The sequence below is a fragment of the Apteryx mantelli genome, chromosome 8 (assembly GCF_036417845.1).
Source record: "Apteryx mantelli isolate bAptMan1 chromosome 8, bAptMan1.hap1, whole genome shotgun sequence".
Lineage (NCBI taxonomy): Eukaryota > Metazoa > Chordata > Aves > Apterygiformes > Apterygidae > Apteryx > Apteryx mantelli.
Genome location: NC_089985.1, coordinates 32,071,401 through 32,086,848, shown reverse-complemented (window position 1 = coordinate 32,086,848; position 15,448 = coordinate 32,071,401). Strand labels below are relative to the sequence as shown.

At 38.9% G+C, this 15,448-nt stretch overlaps 1 protein-coding gene across 5 annotated transcripts in view; it reads right to left on the bottom strand.

Annotated features, from left to right (window-relative positions):
- MAST2 (microtubule associated serine/threonine kinase 2) overlaps positions 1 to 15,448 on the bottom strand; it is a 206,279-nt gene extending 190,831 nt beyond the window's left edge. For 3 of the 5 annotated variants that reach the window (XM_067301167.1, XM_067301168.1, XM_067301169.1), the window contains exon 1: positions 15,167 to 15,448. In XM_067301167.1, coding sequence (XP_067157268.1) covers positions 15,167 to 15,343 — 177 coding nt within the window. In that variant the 5' untranslated portion in view covers positions 15,344 to 15,448. Of the gene's footprint in view, positions 1 to 14,681; positions 14,841 to 15,166 lie in introns of all 5 variants that reach the window. The other 2 variants (XM_067301170.1, XM_067301171.1) reach the window with 2 other exon arrangements.

The following is a 15,448-nucleotide window of genomic DNA, read 5'->3' as shown; positions in this document are numbered from 1 at the left end:
CGGCAAGATGGAGAACAGAACAGACTGCTGCAATAGCTGTAGCCAAAAGACAAGAAACCTAATGTCCTTCCTGGAGTGTAAGATTACACTCATGTGCCATGTTAAAATCCTGCTCCAGTAACTTCAGAATACAGGTACAAGGAACCTGCCTGGTCATCAACTCTAAATAATACCTCTTTTCCATTCCAGCAAACAGGAAGAGGTTCTCAAGGAATTCAAGCAAGAAATAAAAAAACAAGCACGTACACCACCGCAGTGATTTTTAGCAACATAATCTAATTGCTTATTTTTTGTAACTGTTCATTTAACAGTGCCACAAAAGAGTAGCACAGTACAGATCCCTAATCTAAAAAGGGCATGCAAACACTGCAACCGCAGATGCTTGTCACGGGAGTAAGCCATTACCTTCTTTGAACTCCTACATGAAATACCACACGGAGACTGACAGAGCAACGACGGACGAGTTTTAGAAAGCAACCCTCTTAAAACCTGTCTGTAGGGCCTAGATTTAAGATCTAATAGATCATACAAAGACATGAGCACTTGCTTACATGTCATTGTGTTAAACAACTCATGAAATGCATTTATTGTTAGCAGTCAATATTATATGGCTATTAAACCTCTTAATTTACCTAAAGCTCTCTGCAACAAAGAAAATATTTAACTGTGATTAACGAACATTCAAATCTCTGCAGGTGAAGACATGTTAAACTACTAGCCAGAAAAAAAAGCTGCATAAAAGAAAGTTTTACTTGAATAGGTATTGCATGAACAAGAAAAATGAGAAATCTGTCTAATGAGCATAGACATCTAAGGTCAGCTGGAAGTGACTTCTAGCAAACTGCTGAAAAGAAGAATGAAAATTTAAATACAATAAATTGACAAAGAGTACACTAATATTACTCTAATTTGTAAGGAGAATAACTAATAAGTAATGCAAATCGAGTAAAGAATAACTGGAAGCTTTCTGAATTTTTTTTAAAGCAATAAAAATACTGCACATTGAAAACTCCAATTTCCATTTTCGAATCCAGGAGTGTTTGTCCTTTTAAAAAAAAAAAAAAAAAACTGTTATGTCAGGATTGTGTGCATACACGGAAGAGAAGCCTTCTTTTTCTTTTCAGCCCTTCCTCCTCACTTCAGATAATGTGTGTACATTCCCCTAACAAAAGATAGATCTGATACTATCATTAGGTCTCAACTCTAATACACTTTATAATACACTGAGAAAGAAAATTGAAGGCCTAGAGAAAAGATCACAAACCAAACATCTGTGTAAGTACCACTTAAAGCAACGTAAGCATAGTGTTTATGCTATTATTTAGCACTGAAATTTGCCTTCACTTTCCAGCCTGGCCATGTCATACTGAGGGAAGAGGGCCAGCAATTCACCAAGAAGCTGAGGGGAGCCCAAACGTGACCAAAATTGTAGGCTGAATAAGAACTTGAAACTAGGACTCTTCTTAATTGTATCTGTTTAACTCATGTACTGCCAGCAGCATCCTGAAGAATGTCAGAGGCAGCAGAATCAAGGAAAATTATACTAAGTCAACATAGCCTCTTAGAAACTATAATATTTTGGTTTACTGCATCAAGAAGACAGAAAAGCCTTACAGACTATATTACATTATATAAAAATGTTGGTATTTTAAAGACACAAAAGAACTTTACAATATTTTTCTGTTTAATAGATTTATTAGAGGAACTTAGCAATAAATCCCAACATTCCCACAAAAATGTATAAATTTGATTTAGTATCAATATTAAGCTTTCAAAAATGACTAGGAAGTTAAGCACTGTTGCCATAGTAATGTTTTCCAAAAAGTTATATACAGTGTAATATGCACACGTTTAACAAATTCTAAATATGTATAGCTTCTTGTGTACACTCTTCTGTGGTTAGAAAGATTACAAAAAAGTTACAAGCAAAATAAATTTAAATCCTTCTTTTGAAAAAAAAAAAAAAAAGCAATGTTTCCATGAATCATCTGATACTATGAGATACACCTCCCCTCTCTTACCTTTCTCCTCCAATGGGAAGTTTGGGGGGGGGGGGGTTGGTTTAGGGTTGTTTTTTTTTTAAATCCTTCAGGAAACAACTCCAAGGCATGTTTGAATAAGACTAATGTATTCTAAGCTTTAATGTTGTTTCTCAGGGGAAGTTCAAGTTGATAACTTTGTTGCCAGATGTCCAGGTGCACAAATACATTAAAAAGTTTGTTAAAAAGCAGGAGCAAATATTTACAACTACGCACACTATTACCCCCTTTCTGAGAATCATCAAGTTGCAGAATTGTTTTATCCATAATGGAACCACAGTCTAGAAAACAGGGATATTTCGTGATTATATATGGTATCTGGTTGAATGTTTCATCCTTACTGAAAAATTCAAATAGCAGTACAATGGCTCACACAAGCAAAGTACCTGATCCTACTTTGTTTTAAGAGAAGAAAGGGCACGAATTCTTAAATACACATTGGAAATGCCTAAACCCAGAAGAACTTCATCTATGGAAAAAAGAGCAGCAAACCCTGTACTAAAGCCTGTATCAAACTTAGAAGAAGCTCAAAGAAACCACTATCAGACAGAGTACTTCATATAAAGACTCAAAACCCATCACATACTCACTAGTAGTGTGAGGGGAAAAAAAAGGGGGGGGGGGAGGCTTGAACAGTTCAAGCACTTCATCTCTCTACCATTAGTATTCCAACTTAAATATTTTGAAGATTTAAGGTTACAGGTGCATACAGCAGGGAAAGTAACTCCTGGCAAGATAAAAATTAAAAAAAAAATCCATAATTCACCATTTCTAAGTTAGGATCCTGTCTGCTAAAAGTATTAAAAAAATATATATGACAAAAATTTTGATTTGTTGTAAATCTTGGTATTGCAAAACATCACTAAAGCTTCTCTCTGAAGACTTTCTACCATGAAACTCAGAAGACAGATGTGCCAAGCATGTGATGATTTCTGACATTACTGAACAGTATTACAGTAAGTTATCTTTCGCATCATACATATTGCTAAATACTCATTTTCTATATTCCTCTCTATTTAATGGCTGTCTAAAAACTAAGACATGTACATTTAGATTTGTTAAGGATAGTAATGCACGGCATCAAACTAAAACTTTTCTGTTTGCCACTTTTTTTTTTTCGGACTTATTCAGATAATTATAATGCAGAAAACTGACTGTAACACCTCCCATTACAATTAAGCAACAAGACAGACTAGAATGGAGGACTGCTTAAAGAACCAAGCAAACAGCAGAAACACAGCTGCACCTTAAGCTGTGCATGTAAAAAGAACTATGATTTCATGTTGGCTATAACAAGCAGGAGAATTATCAGCACATTCTGCAGAGTGCCCTGATCTCCTGCAACGCTGGCGCTTTTTTTTTTTTTTTTTTTTTGCCAATCAGCGAACTTCCAAAACTCCAACCATATTTATTTTTGTTCACAATACAAACATTAGGTTTTCGTCGCACTCAGCAGGAAAGAGCAAAACAACATAAAACATCATTTCATATCTGTGTAAGTTCTAGCTAATGGCTAAATGCAATCAAGAAACAAAATTACAGTCAAGTCATTTTCTTTGGTAATGTAAATTTTCTCTGTATTTCTACTGAGAGAGGTGAGCAAGACTCAGGTGATAGGCTAAAGGTCCATTTTATTTAAATAAATAAATGTTTCATAGTAATAAAACCTAGAGGAATGTTTCATCTAATTTTATATTAATGAACATTATGGATAGAAAGGTCTGGGTCACATTTCAAGAACTGATACATTATTTGTATTAATATTTGATTCTCAACCCAAAATAATCTAGAGCTTTCTATGTCTGACACACAAATAAAGTAAATTTAAAATTAAAATATTAGCTGAAAATACGGAGTTTGGCAAGTGAACAATAATACAGTGCATAAAAATGTGCATGCTGTATGAAAATGACTGATTTAGTAACAGCGCAGAGTTCCAATCTTCTTTTGAAAAATGTGGACTTTCCAAAGAAAAATGTTTAAAGTTGTTAAGTTTGAAGCATCAAATAAAATCTCTGTTGGTCCTGTTTGAGATTTAGCCCTTAAAAGTGTCCCACGGCTAAGGGGGCTAGTAGAGAGAAATCCATGCTCAACTGCTGTTCCAAGGCTTGTTTCAAATGAAGCTGCCTACAAAGAAAAGAAAAAGGTAATTGATGAACCAAACTTTGGTGGGGAACAGGAGAGATGACCTAAAGGGGCCTTTTAATTAGACATTCAATGACTTTTTACAGATGTGTAACACAACTTTAAGATGTGATCTTCATTTATGAAGCTCACTTGAATAGTGCACACTTTGCAGGAAGACTAAGAATAGTATGAAAACAGAAAATACTACAGGAATCCTATTTAACGAAAGCATTTTTTTTGCCCAGTTATCACCTGAATAGTACTAGTAGTATAATTATTTGCAATTAGACTGTCTGAATCCATTAGCATCAACATAAGGTAAGCCAAATTCCACAAATTTAAGATAGGCAGGAATATAAGCCAACAACATTAGAGATGGACAGCATGGGTACGTTTAACAATAAAGGCAACAAGGTCACAGGAAATTAGTGGCAAAATAAAATCTAATATGCATGGCACAATGGCCTGCTAAGGGTTAGAACACTATTTGCCAACATACATGATGAAGAAAGAACAAAATTCATTTTAATCTGGTGTTATCACTAAGGAAGGTGGTTATTTGCAAAGGTTTTTTGGGGGGGGGGGTTGGGGGTTTTTTTTGTTTTTTTGTTTTTCAAGTGAAAGCTCCAATTCTTTGCCATCAATATCTGTCTCTGTGAGCCACCTGGAATATTCTCACTTCCTAGCACAGATGAGATAAGCACATCAATACACAGCAAAAATAACAAGCACTTCTGCAAAGTTCTCCTGAAGAGAAATTTTCTCTGAAGCTCAACAGCAGAGCTGCATGCAGGATATGAGGGGAAAAAAAAAATTATCATTTGATTATAAGGTTGTAAATAAAACTACCAATGGCTTTAGAACTAAAGGAAAGAGGACACACTAGAACAGCGGAACTTAAGTTAACCTTTGGAAACCAAACAAATACTTAATTCTTAGCTTTTCTCAACAGAAATCACATAAAATGGCAGACAAAGATAAACTAATTCACCATTCTTATCAATGTCTGCACAAAGAAATAAAGTCCCTATAGTATTGCACAAAAGCTTCTGCTCACCAAGCTGCATAATTCAGTTCCATCCCAAAGAAACAACAGCCAAATTTTTTTTTTCAAGGACAAGCCATGTATTACTTCCCTTCTGCTTGAGGACACAAACAATGTCCAATTGTCAGGTTTGCGAACATCAACAGGCATCAAGCTCAAACTGAAAGACTATAAAAGAAGTGCCTGATAAACCGGAAAAACATTGCTGCTAACAGATTCTCCTCTGTTCTCAAAACAGGGATCAAGGCAAGGGCCAAAGAACAACTAACTGAATGCACAATTTAACTTTCAGGGTCACATATTTTTGCCATCATCTCGACACTGCACAGATCCAGTTGAAGACAGCTGACTAATAATATGGAGAAAGAGGTATTTGCTACAAATATGTCACTGCATTCATCTATGCAGAAACTGTTTCTTTAGCAATAGCTTTGCTTAAGGTCAGTTCACTTACTATGCAATTCATTTATAGGCTCTTCTCTAAGACTGTGACTATCATTTATTTCTTTGTACTCTCTGATCTTCTGGTGCTGTCTAGAACACTTAATGTCAGTCCTGATCACTCAATTTCCTTTTAAAGAATTTCTAACACTCCACATGATGATTTTTTCATAATAAAGCACTCACAAACACTGTACAGATTGATAAGAATCATTTTTGTGACTCAAATCTGTTTTTAACTATGAAGCAGCCCATTTTTAAGATGAAGTTACCTTGCAATGAGCCCTTCTAAATAACTGGGTTTTCAGTACATTTCAAATGACAAAGAATACCATCATACCCAGAGCTTTTGCTAGCCCAACAAGTCCTCAGTGAACAGGAGACATGCATCTACCAGAAGAAGGTTAAAAGAACAAATGTTAAGAGATGATGCAAAACATTCAATTACTTCACTGCCTATCAGTGCATTTTTTCCTAAGTAGATCCACAAGGCTCTATGACATATTATTTTTCAGTCCTGTTTTTCCAAGAGTTTAACACTTTACTCATATTAGTCAAGTTGGATTCTTTGTCTCTTATACATCTTTCTTGGAAAGCTCTGAAAGTCACATGCAAATGTGTGCAGTTTTGCCAATTTGTGTACTTGCTTTGTAATGACAAATTATATTCAAAAAAAATGGTGCAAAGAAATTGAATCTGATGATTCTAAACTGTATGTTGTTCAGTAAGAAAAGCAGCAAATCCCAAATTTAATTCCTAGGATAACTAGAAGTAAATATGCACAGGGAGAAAGCCTTCATGGAAATATGGAACTGCGCTGTCCTAATTGATTTTTACATCACTGTAAAATAGAGTATAACTTACAGACAGGTGTTTATGCAGTCCTTCTGCACCTGTGCAACTGTCAGTGACTTTTAAAAAAAAAGCATGCATAAGCAAAAGTATCAAATTCTCTTTATGACACATAGTACCAGGAAGGCAAGTTAGAAAACTACTTTTTTTTATACTCCTTTTTACTGAGCTCCAAACATAACAGGTATGTTTTTGAAAGATAAAAGGAAAACATACTTGAACATCAGCAGATCAGTCTGAAAGTACGGTGTTCCATAAAGATCTTCGGGCTTACTAAAATGCAGCTGCAGGACATTTTCACAAGTTTTCACCCCACAAACCGTACTGAATTCCCCCCTGCCCTTCAGCAGTTGTACCATTTACATTTAGCTTTTGTTTGACCAGGTTAAAAAAAGAAAATGAAGCATCTCAAGCATGGGTCCAACTCTACACATAACTGAGTCTTCATTAAGGTTGTTATATGCTGCAGCCCACAGCATTCATTTACCATTTTATCCATTCTACACTCTCTCTTCTGTCATGAAGGAAACAAACGTGTTTTAAAGCAGATTTTGAAGGTAAAAAACAGAGCTCTTTCATTATAAACCAAACAAGGCCTTCAGATCATTTTAATACAGTGATATGCCACAGAGCAACTCTCTACAGCCAAGAGAGACATCTACCAAGACATCAAAAAAAAAAGTGTACTTTCCTCAGCTGAAACAGTTTTGTACTTCCGTGTTAAAAGGCAGGGTTTTGAGTGACCATGGACACAGCTTCTTTCTCCAGAGAACTGCATTTTGATCAGGCTTCCAATAGAACTACATCACCACCAAAAGACACTAGCCACAGCAAAGCACCATTTAATCCACAAGCGAAATTGTACAAGACTCCACATCATTTGTCTGTTTAGGTACTGTAGTTCTTAAGGAACAAGCTCTTGATGGGTGAGTAAACCTTTTTGTTTTAGTAGTCTCAAATAATCCATTAAGCTGGTGGTCTTCAATGCTTCCTTCACTTCAGCTAACTCAAGTTCTATGAACAAGAACTAAGAAAGGGTAGAAACATCACATGATTTAAATAAATGCCTATTGTCATATCTATAATAAATCACAGCACCTCTTATAAGCACCAAAGCTATCTTGGCTTATCTAGCACAATATGCAGCTCAGCCTTAACAGCAACAAAAATAACCTATCAGAGAAAAATTAAGGATTGCCTTTTCTAGCAACTCTAAGAAATACCTTGTCAGGTAGGACAACATTCAAATTCTTTGTGCTACAAGAAGGCACATGAACTTGCCCAAGAAATGAGGCAACATCTAAGCTAATAGCATATACCTATTCCTCCAGTGCAATACACATGGATGTTACAAGGTTTCCTGAAATGTACAGTCATAAGTATATCCACAGGCTTCCTGAAGCTTTTGTAGACACCTAACCTTAGCCTTGGACAGCATCCCATTGTTATCTTCAAGTACACTAATAAATACCAAGCAGCAGCAGCTCTTCCCTTCAAACTAATAATTATGATTATAGAAACAAATAGTCCCACAACAAATGCAGCCATTTCTGATAAAGAACTTCTGCTGGCTCCTTCACTTGCATACTCCTTTAGGACAAGAAATAGAGCACTGCTGAACTCAGAGGCAAACCATCAGCAATGTGAACATCTATATAGTCATAATCCCTCCACTGTCTGCTTAGCTATTCCAATAGGTAAGCCAGATATGAAAGTAATGTAATGACACGGTATTTATTTACTCTTATTGTTTGCTTGTGACAGGATACTGAAATCTCAAATGGACAAGCTGAATCATCCCCTATGCAGATGATGCAATGCCTACCTATTTATTGATCGCAGCAGCAAATGAGGTTCACCCATTAATATTCAACTTTTTTGAAGGGGGTGATGTTTTTATGATACCAGACCAGAGGTGTGCCATTTGCCCTTTGGCTCTATTTTGTTATTATCTAACAAGCACACTGCAGAACTGGTCACTTGACTTCACATTCCTTTTGTCTGCTTCTAGATGACTCTTTTGGCTCAATGCTCTTATTATCTAACAAGCACACTGCAGAACTGGTCACTTGACTCTACATCCCTCTGATCTGCTTTTAGCTGAGTCTTTTCTTCAGCCACATTATTTTCATACTTCTAGACATTAGTATGAACATACAAGCCAATACAGAGTGACGTGTTACAAGCAGCTGCCATGCTGCCTGATCAAAATATAAAAAGGCAGAACTGTGGCTAATGAAGTCAGGCAGGAGCAGCTCTGGCATCAACAAGAATCTGAAGATGATTCAACAAGAACGAGTTGATGGAAGGCAGCAAGACTACCTAGAAGACACAGATAGGCTTGTTCCTTCTCGCTTCTTTCCTTGCCTCCTCAGAAAAAGAACAGGGGAGGAAACAGACACAGAAGCATAGATGTCATAGGCAACAGCTCTCTTCCCCAGCTAATCTTTGGCTTCTTCACCACCTTTATTTCCTCACAGAGGAGGGGATAAATCTAAGCAAGTAAATTCTGAGATGAGTGAGGATACAAGCCAACCAACCATATATATATATTAATGTGATGTGTGTATATATATATATATATATATATATATATAAAATATTAATGTGATGTCCTGAATACAAAGAGTTATAATAGTCACATAGGCATAACATTACAAAACTCTTCCTCACACGACACACCCAACTGTGGCAAAACAATCCCCAAATTTGTAAAAAGACAAGTATCAAACAGTAGCTGAGAAGTAATCTTGCCTGCGATCCCACCATTGCAGGCCACCACTGGAATACTGACTACTTTTGGTACACACACTCCAAGAACAATTGGGGAAAAAGTTCAAAGTGCTAGAAAATGGTATGAAGCAAAAAGAACTCAGCTTCTCCTGTTCCCACTGAAGATAGACTTCACATTTCAAATACTTATCCATGGAAAAGATATCAGATAGCAGAATTTTTACTGTCCGTGCTAGCATAGGCATATTCCACAGCTGAAAGCTGGAAGTTAGACAAAATAAGCCTTGAAATAAGATGTGGTTTAGCTTCCTAACTGCAGGAAAAATTAAACATTGGCAGAGCTTTCCAGAAGAGGTGACAGACACACCATGATCTAAGCCTAAGATAAGATCAATTTCTAAGTGAGATGTTTCAATTTATCTCTCAGGACAGTTCCACAGACTGCACCTATGGGGAAATCATGCTGGAGAGCCACAATAACCCATTTTGGCTTTGGGACCTATGAAGTTTCAGGAAGAAAGAAAAAACTTTTGCTACCTCCAGAAGGTTTGTAGCATTACAGTTTCACATGATTGTAACAGTTAAATGATTTGATTTTAAGTCAGTTATCTTGTTCAGACATCAGGACATACTTTCCATCCAACACAGAAATGACAAAATGTACTGTCTGAGGGATATGTGAGATCTCGGCTTCTTCAGGCACATCAGAATTCACAGCTGGAGACAGTCTACCACACCGACTGCCCTATCAGAAAGGAGTCGCCCAGCATAAAAATAACCAGGAGTGAAGAGATTTTTCATCTTTCTCCATATTATGGATGTGACTTGCCTGTTGGCATCAGCTTAACATCTCCTACATAATAAATACACATGCAGCAGATGAGCTTCAGTAACATTTTAGTTTGACTCTTGGTCAGCAGCAGCCAGGTTAAACTTTATACAAGATCAAAGGTCCACCTAACCCAAGATCCTGCCTCTAGCACTTTCAGTCCTTCTTCCAACCCCTCAAACTTTTTGAGGAGATTCTGCTACTGTCTTCCCTTCATCTCTTTTTTATCCTAGGAGGTCAAATAAAGTCACAGAACCTACTCATTAATCTTCTCCTGGCCCTGGTCACCCACAACAAGAGGAAGAGGAAGCTTGACAGAAGTGAGGGTGGAATGCTGACAACCATGGGGTCTATTTTTGTTCCGTCATCCTGTCATGTCTCTGAGCAGAACACCACTGGGCAGCACCCACCAGTTCCCTGAATGCCTTCATAGAGCAGTGAATGCTGTTAGGGGATATTCTGCTCAGCATCCTCTGTTTTTATTCTTTTGACCCTCAACCTCCATCCCCCTAACCCTCCAACAATACTTAGGCTTTTCCCAGATCTGTTTACTCTCCCCCTGCTTTCAGAGGAAGGCAGGATTTAATTTTGTTAGGGACAGCCTAACAGCCATTCCTCTTGGAAAAAAAGCCCATATGAATAGCCACAAACATCCCCTATGGATGAGTAGAGGGAAGCATAATGTGTTTGCCCTGTTCAGGCAAGTTTGCCCAGGCTCGTTATTTTCAGCTCAGATTTCCTCAGCTGAATTCAGACTACTCAGTAACCTTCAACAGAGCCCTTCTCCAAGTACCTCCACTCTGAATGCTTTTTGCATCCATAACATTCTTTGGCAAAAGGAGTTCCACACACCTATTATCTTTTGCATGAAGACCCACCTCCTTTTAAGCCTGACTCCCACTCTAATATAAGAAGAAACAAGCAGCTGCTGATCCCTATCTACCCTCTCCATACCATTCATGGTCTTGGGTGCTTCCATCATAAACCCCCAAGTCATATCTTCTAAATACTGAACAGTCCTTTATACAAGAACTTTGATCTTTCAGTTTAAGTAGGAAGTAACAAAAGCAACTGACAAATAGAAACTATGATCCATTTGGCGTTTTTCACAATAAACATCACTCTGTCTTAAACTAATTATATAAGCATGATATGGAAACAATCTAATGATTAAAATATGCCTCCTAAGCAACAATAATTTTCACCTCAACTTCCATTTTTCTCCTTCAAAGTAGTCAGCAAGCACATGATGATTAAGCTGATACTTCATGGAAATCCAGCTGGGCTATGTTTGACAAAGACCCCCACATTAGAGGCCCAATGAAACTAAATTGTCGTGAGATAAGAAAGACAATTCTGCTGTGAATTAATGAGTGATTAACAGACACGAAATAAAAGGTCGGAATAACTGGTCTTTTTCACAAAAAAGAAGGATCACCAGTGGAACTCCACAAGGATCCATTCTAGGATCAATACCTTTAAGATATTTTAAAGTGAAATCTAACAAAGAAACTCAACACTTACGTGACAGAGTTTGCTGACAATGTTTAAAGTTATTCAAGGTTGCAAAAGCAATGGCCAAAGATCTGAAGGAGACTTTAATGATACTGTGTAAGTGGGCTGTAAAACAGCAGATAAGATTAAATGCAGATAAATACAGAAAGTGATGTACAGTGTAAAAAAAAAAATCCCAAATTTATATACACAATGACAGACTCTGAACTAGCTATTACCACTGAATAAGAGCAATTGTGGAGTTATTATAGGCAGCTCCATGAAAGCACCAGCTCAATTCTCAAGGATTGCCAAGTGGGCGGGGGGGAGCGAGACAGACAGACAGACAACAAAAGCAGATGTTAGAAGAACAAAGAATAAGATCTAATGCGCTAAATAAATTCACAGAAGATCATATGCTAAAATACTGTAGAGCCAGTCCTGATTATTGTTCCCCAAACCCTGTTTCCTCTGATCCCTGCATCACTATCTCCAAGCTGATACAGAACTGTAAAAGGTACAAAGAAAATGACATGGACCATCAAAACAATGGAGTCGCTTCTAACTAGAACTCCTCTGGAAAAATCATGAGCAAGGGATTGGTAGATAAAATAAAGGCTTACCAAACGATAAGCCACACAGAAGAACATGGAATTTTTTTTCACTGCCTCTTCCAACACAAGAATTGATGGACAAGGGATGAAACAAGCAGGTAGAAAGTTCAAAAACAGCACTCAGCCACAGGATGTTATGGATGCTAAAAGTATATATAGCTTCAAATACTGATTGGACAAATTCACATAAGAAAAAATCCACTGGGGGCACTAAAAACAAATATCACCTCTAGTTCCGGAAGTCTGTGAGCCACAAATTACTGGAGGCTGGGAGAGGTATTTCCTCAATATACACTATACACTGCTTATGCTGTTCTTATAGTCTTCTCTAAGCATCTGCTTTTGGCAGCTGACAGACAGGATACTGGGCTAAAGGGATCTTTAGTGTGACAGAGTGCAGTCATTTTTATGTTCTTAGTTATCCTAGTTATTAAGGCTGCCCAACCCAATCCATGGATTTCCAGTCACTTTCTACATTTACAAAACTTCTACCACTTCAAATGCAAGGCAAAAGGGAAGAGGGGCAAGAGGTTCTCCTTTGAGCACACGCTGAGTAGAAGCTTCACAAATTTTAGCAGCTAAACGCCTCAAAGATTCCATCACACTGAATACTTTCCAGTACATAAAGATCTGTTCCTACAGGTTGTATCAGGTCTTAATCAGAGTACCTGAGCTAAAAACAAGCTGGCAGTATTTCCCATTAAAAAGGCTTGGGTGTCTCAAGTACTGGCACTACTGATTTTGCAGCCTTTCCTATTTTGCAATCTTACTATTGTTTTGGTGAAACTTCCTGAGTGAACTATACAATGTTATACAGTATATAGTGTGTTCTGCATGCACGATTTGTAAGAAATTCAACTCACACCTATCAACATCATATGTCAAACCAGTACAGCAAACGTTTTGCTATTGTATTCAGTCACTCTACCAACCACTGTTTTAATGGACAGTTGGGAAGACAGGAAAGGAAAAAAAGAAGTCACCTCTTCTGTTCTTAGACTCTCCCCTGCCCCAACCTGAATATTAGTGTTATTCAGATGTTTCAGAAAGTGATAAGCATCAAAAGCAATAGGCACCAGAGCATGGAGGAATAAAGAGGACCAGAATCTGCCCTCTTAATCACCTGGCTTTACAAGGCGCTAGAAAATAAAGAGAGAAAAAAAAAAAAAAAAAAAAGAACTCCTTTCTTTTTCTAGGGCCAAACCAGGAATTCCATATTCAAGACAGAACCATTAGTCAAAAGCCACCAACCAAAATAAAAGTCTCCTATAAATTGAAGGTAGTGTCTGGTTTCTAGGAATTCTAACAGCATTTTTTCCTTCTGAAAGGTCAGGATGGATTCTGATCTTGGCAAGAACATATATATAAGTGGGGCTTTTAGATTAGGCTATCATTTGTATCTTATAATTGTCTAGTGTTAGTAGATCCCCAATAACCTGGTAAGCAGTGAGTCTTCCTCCAAAGTTAACAACTAACAAATCAAATTTTCAATTAAATTGAGCAGGTACTTCTGTTCCAGACTCAGAACTCCACAACGAGCATCTCTGTTGCAAAATATACTTTCTCCAATATCCAAATGAAAATACCTTTCCCCTTCTCAGGGGAATCACCCTTCTCGGTTTAGACACACCAAATGATAACTTTAGGATAGCTAGCAGTGGTATAGCAAATGCAGACAAAAGGCCATAGTAATTCAAAAGTCAATGAACTAGGAAAGTTATCCTGAACAATAATTACTAACGTTTACTCTTTCCAAATATTTGCAATAATTACAAATGAAATTATGTTAGTATTTCTCACAGCACTTGTTTAAAGTACTGTGAAGTCATTAAGTCATCTTCACTCATCTAATGCAGCTCTTCCGGAATAACCTAGAAAGTGATAAAAAAAACTACACAGTGTAAGCCTAAGCATCTGCAAAGATGATGTAAACTCAAGACACCTTTTCGACAAGAAAAGAGATGTCAGACAACATAGTTTTTCACTTTGCTCCTAAAAATGGCAAAGTAAGCCAATGAATTATTCTATCTTTGGAATCTTAGTACTTGTGATTATTTTTCTTTGGAGATGAGGAAAAAGTAGAAGTGCTAGTTGCCAAGCATCACCTACACTTTTTAATCTGCTAAATCTCATCCCTCATTTTTCTCTCTTGTAAAAATAGGAATAGCAAAATATATCCAAAACAAAGTTGAAGATCTTTTGGGTCTCCCACCCCTGTAATGCTAAGTAGTAATGAAGGAATCCATTCTTTTTTTAATGAAAGACATGATAAGAGTGGACATACTGAACTTCTGTGCTCTCATTTGTAGCAAGCCTACATATTTTCAAATAGCTATAAAGATCCATTTCCTAAATATATCACTTCTTGTTTTAAGAATTAAGATAAAACAAGCATATCAGAAGAAGTACCACCATAATTAACATTACAATTAGGATTAATGTACAGTGTAATCATTAACACCAGGCAGCATATAACACCAACTAGATTTCACCGCATCCTCCCTTACCTCTCCATCAGCATGCAGGCAAGACTCTTGGCACCAGAAAGACTCCCAGCAGGCCCCCACCGCCACCACTTACTCAACACCATGCGTTCAAAACACTGACAAACCACAACTCCATTTCTGACCACCACATTTATCCTTTCCTCTTCTCAGGGCATCTACCTGAAGAAACGCGTTTCACGTGAGAGGATGCTCAGAGGACGCGCTCTCCGCGCGCAGCGGAGCCCAGCCGACCCCCCGAGACGGCTGCGCCTCCCCCGGCCACCCGCCGCTGCTCGCCCCCAGGCCGAGCCAGGGAGCCCCGCGGCCAGGCGCTCCCCTGCCCCGCGACTGCGGCAGCCGCAGCCCGGACGGGCGCGGAGGGCGGCACCGCCGCGGCTCCCCCCGCCGCGGGCCGCGCGTCTCCATGCCAACGGGCGCCAACGGCCGGCCCGGCGGCCGCGCAAGGCCCCCGGCCCCGCGCACCGAGCCCCCCCACCCGATTTTACCCTCTCCAGCGCCTCTCGGCAGGGCGCCCCCACGGCCCTGGCGTCCTCCGGCTCCTTCCTGCCGCCGCCCCCCAGCAGCGTGGCTCTCCGCTCCGCCGCGCTGGCGGCCACCGCCCGCCCCGGCTCCCTCCGCGGCGGCGGCGCCGCTTTGTCCCCCCGGGAGCGGCCCTTCCTCATCGCGGCGGCTTCTCCTCAGCGGCGGCTGCGGCGCGGCGCGGGCCCCCGCGGCGCGGAGCCGGCCATGGCCGGCGGGAGTCACGGAGAGCCGGGGCGGCGCCGCCG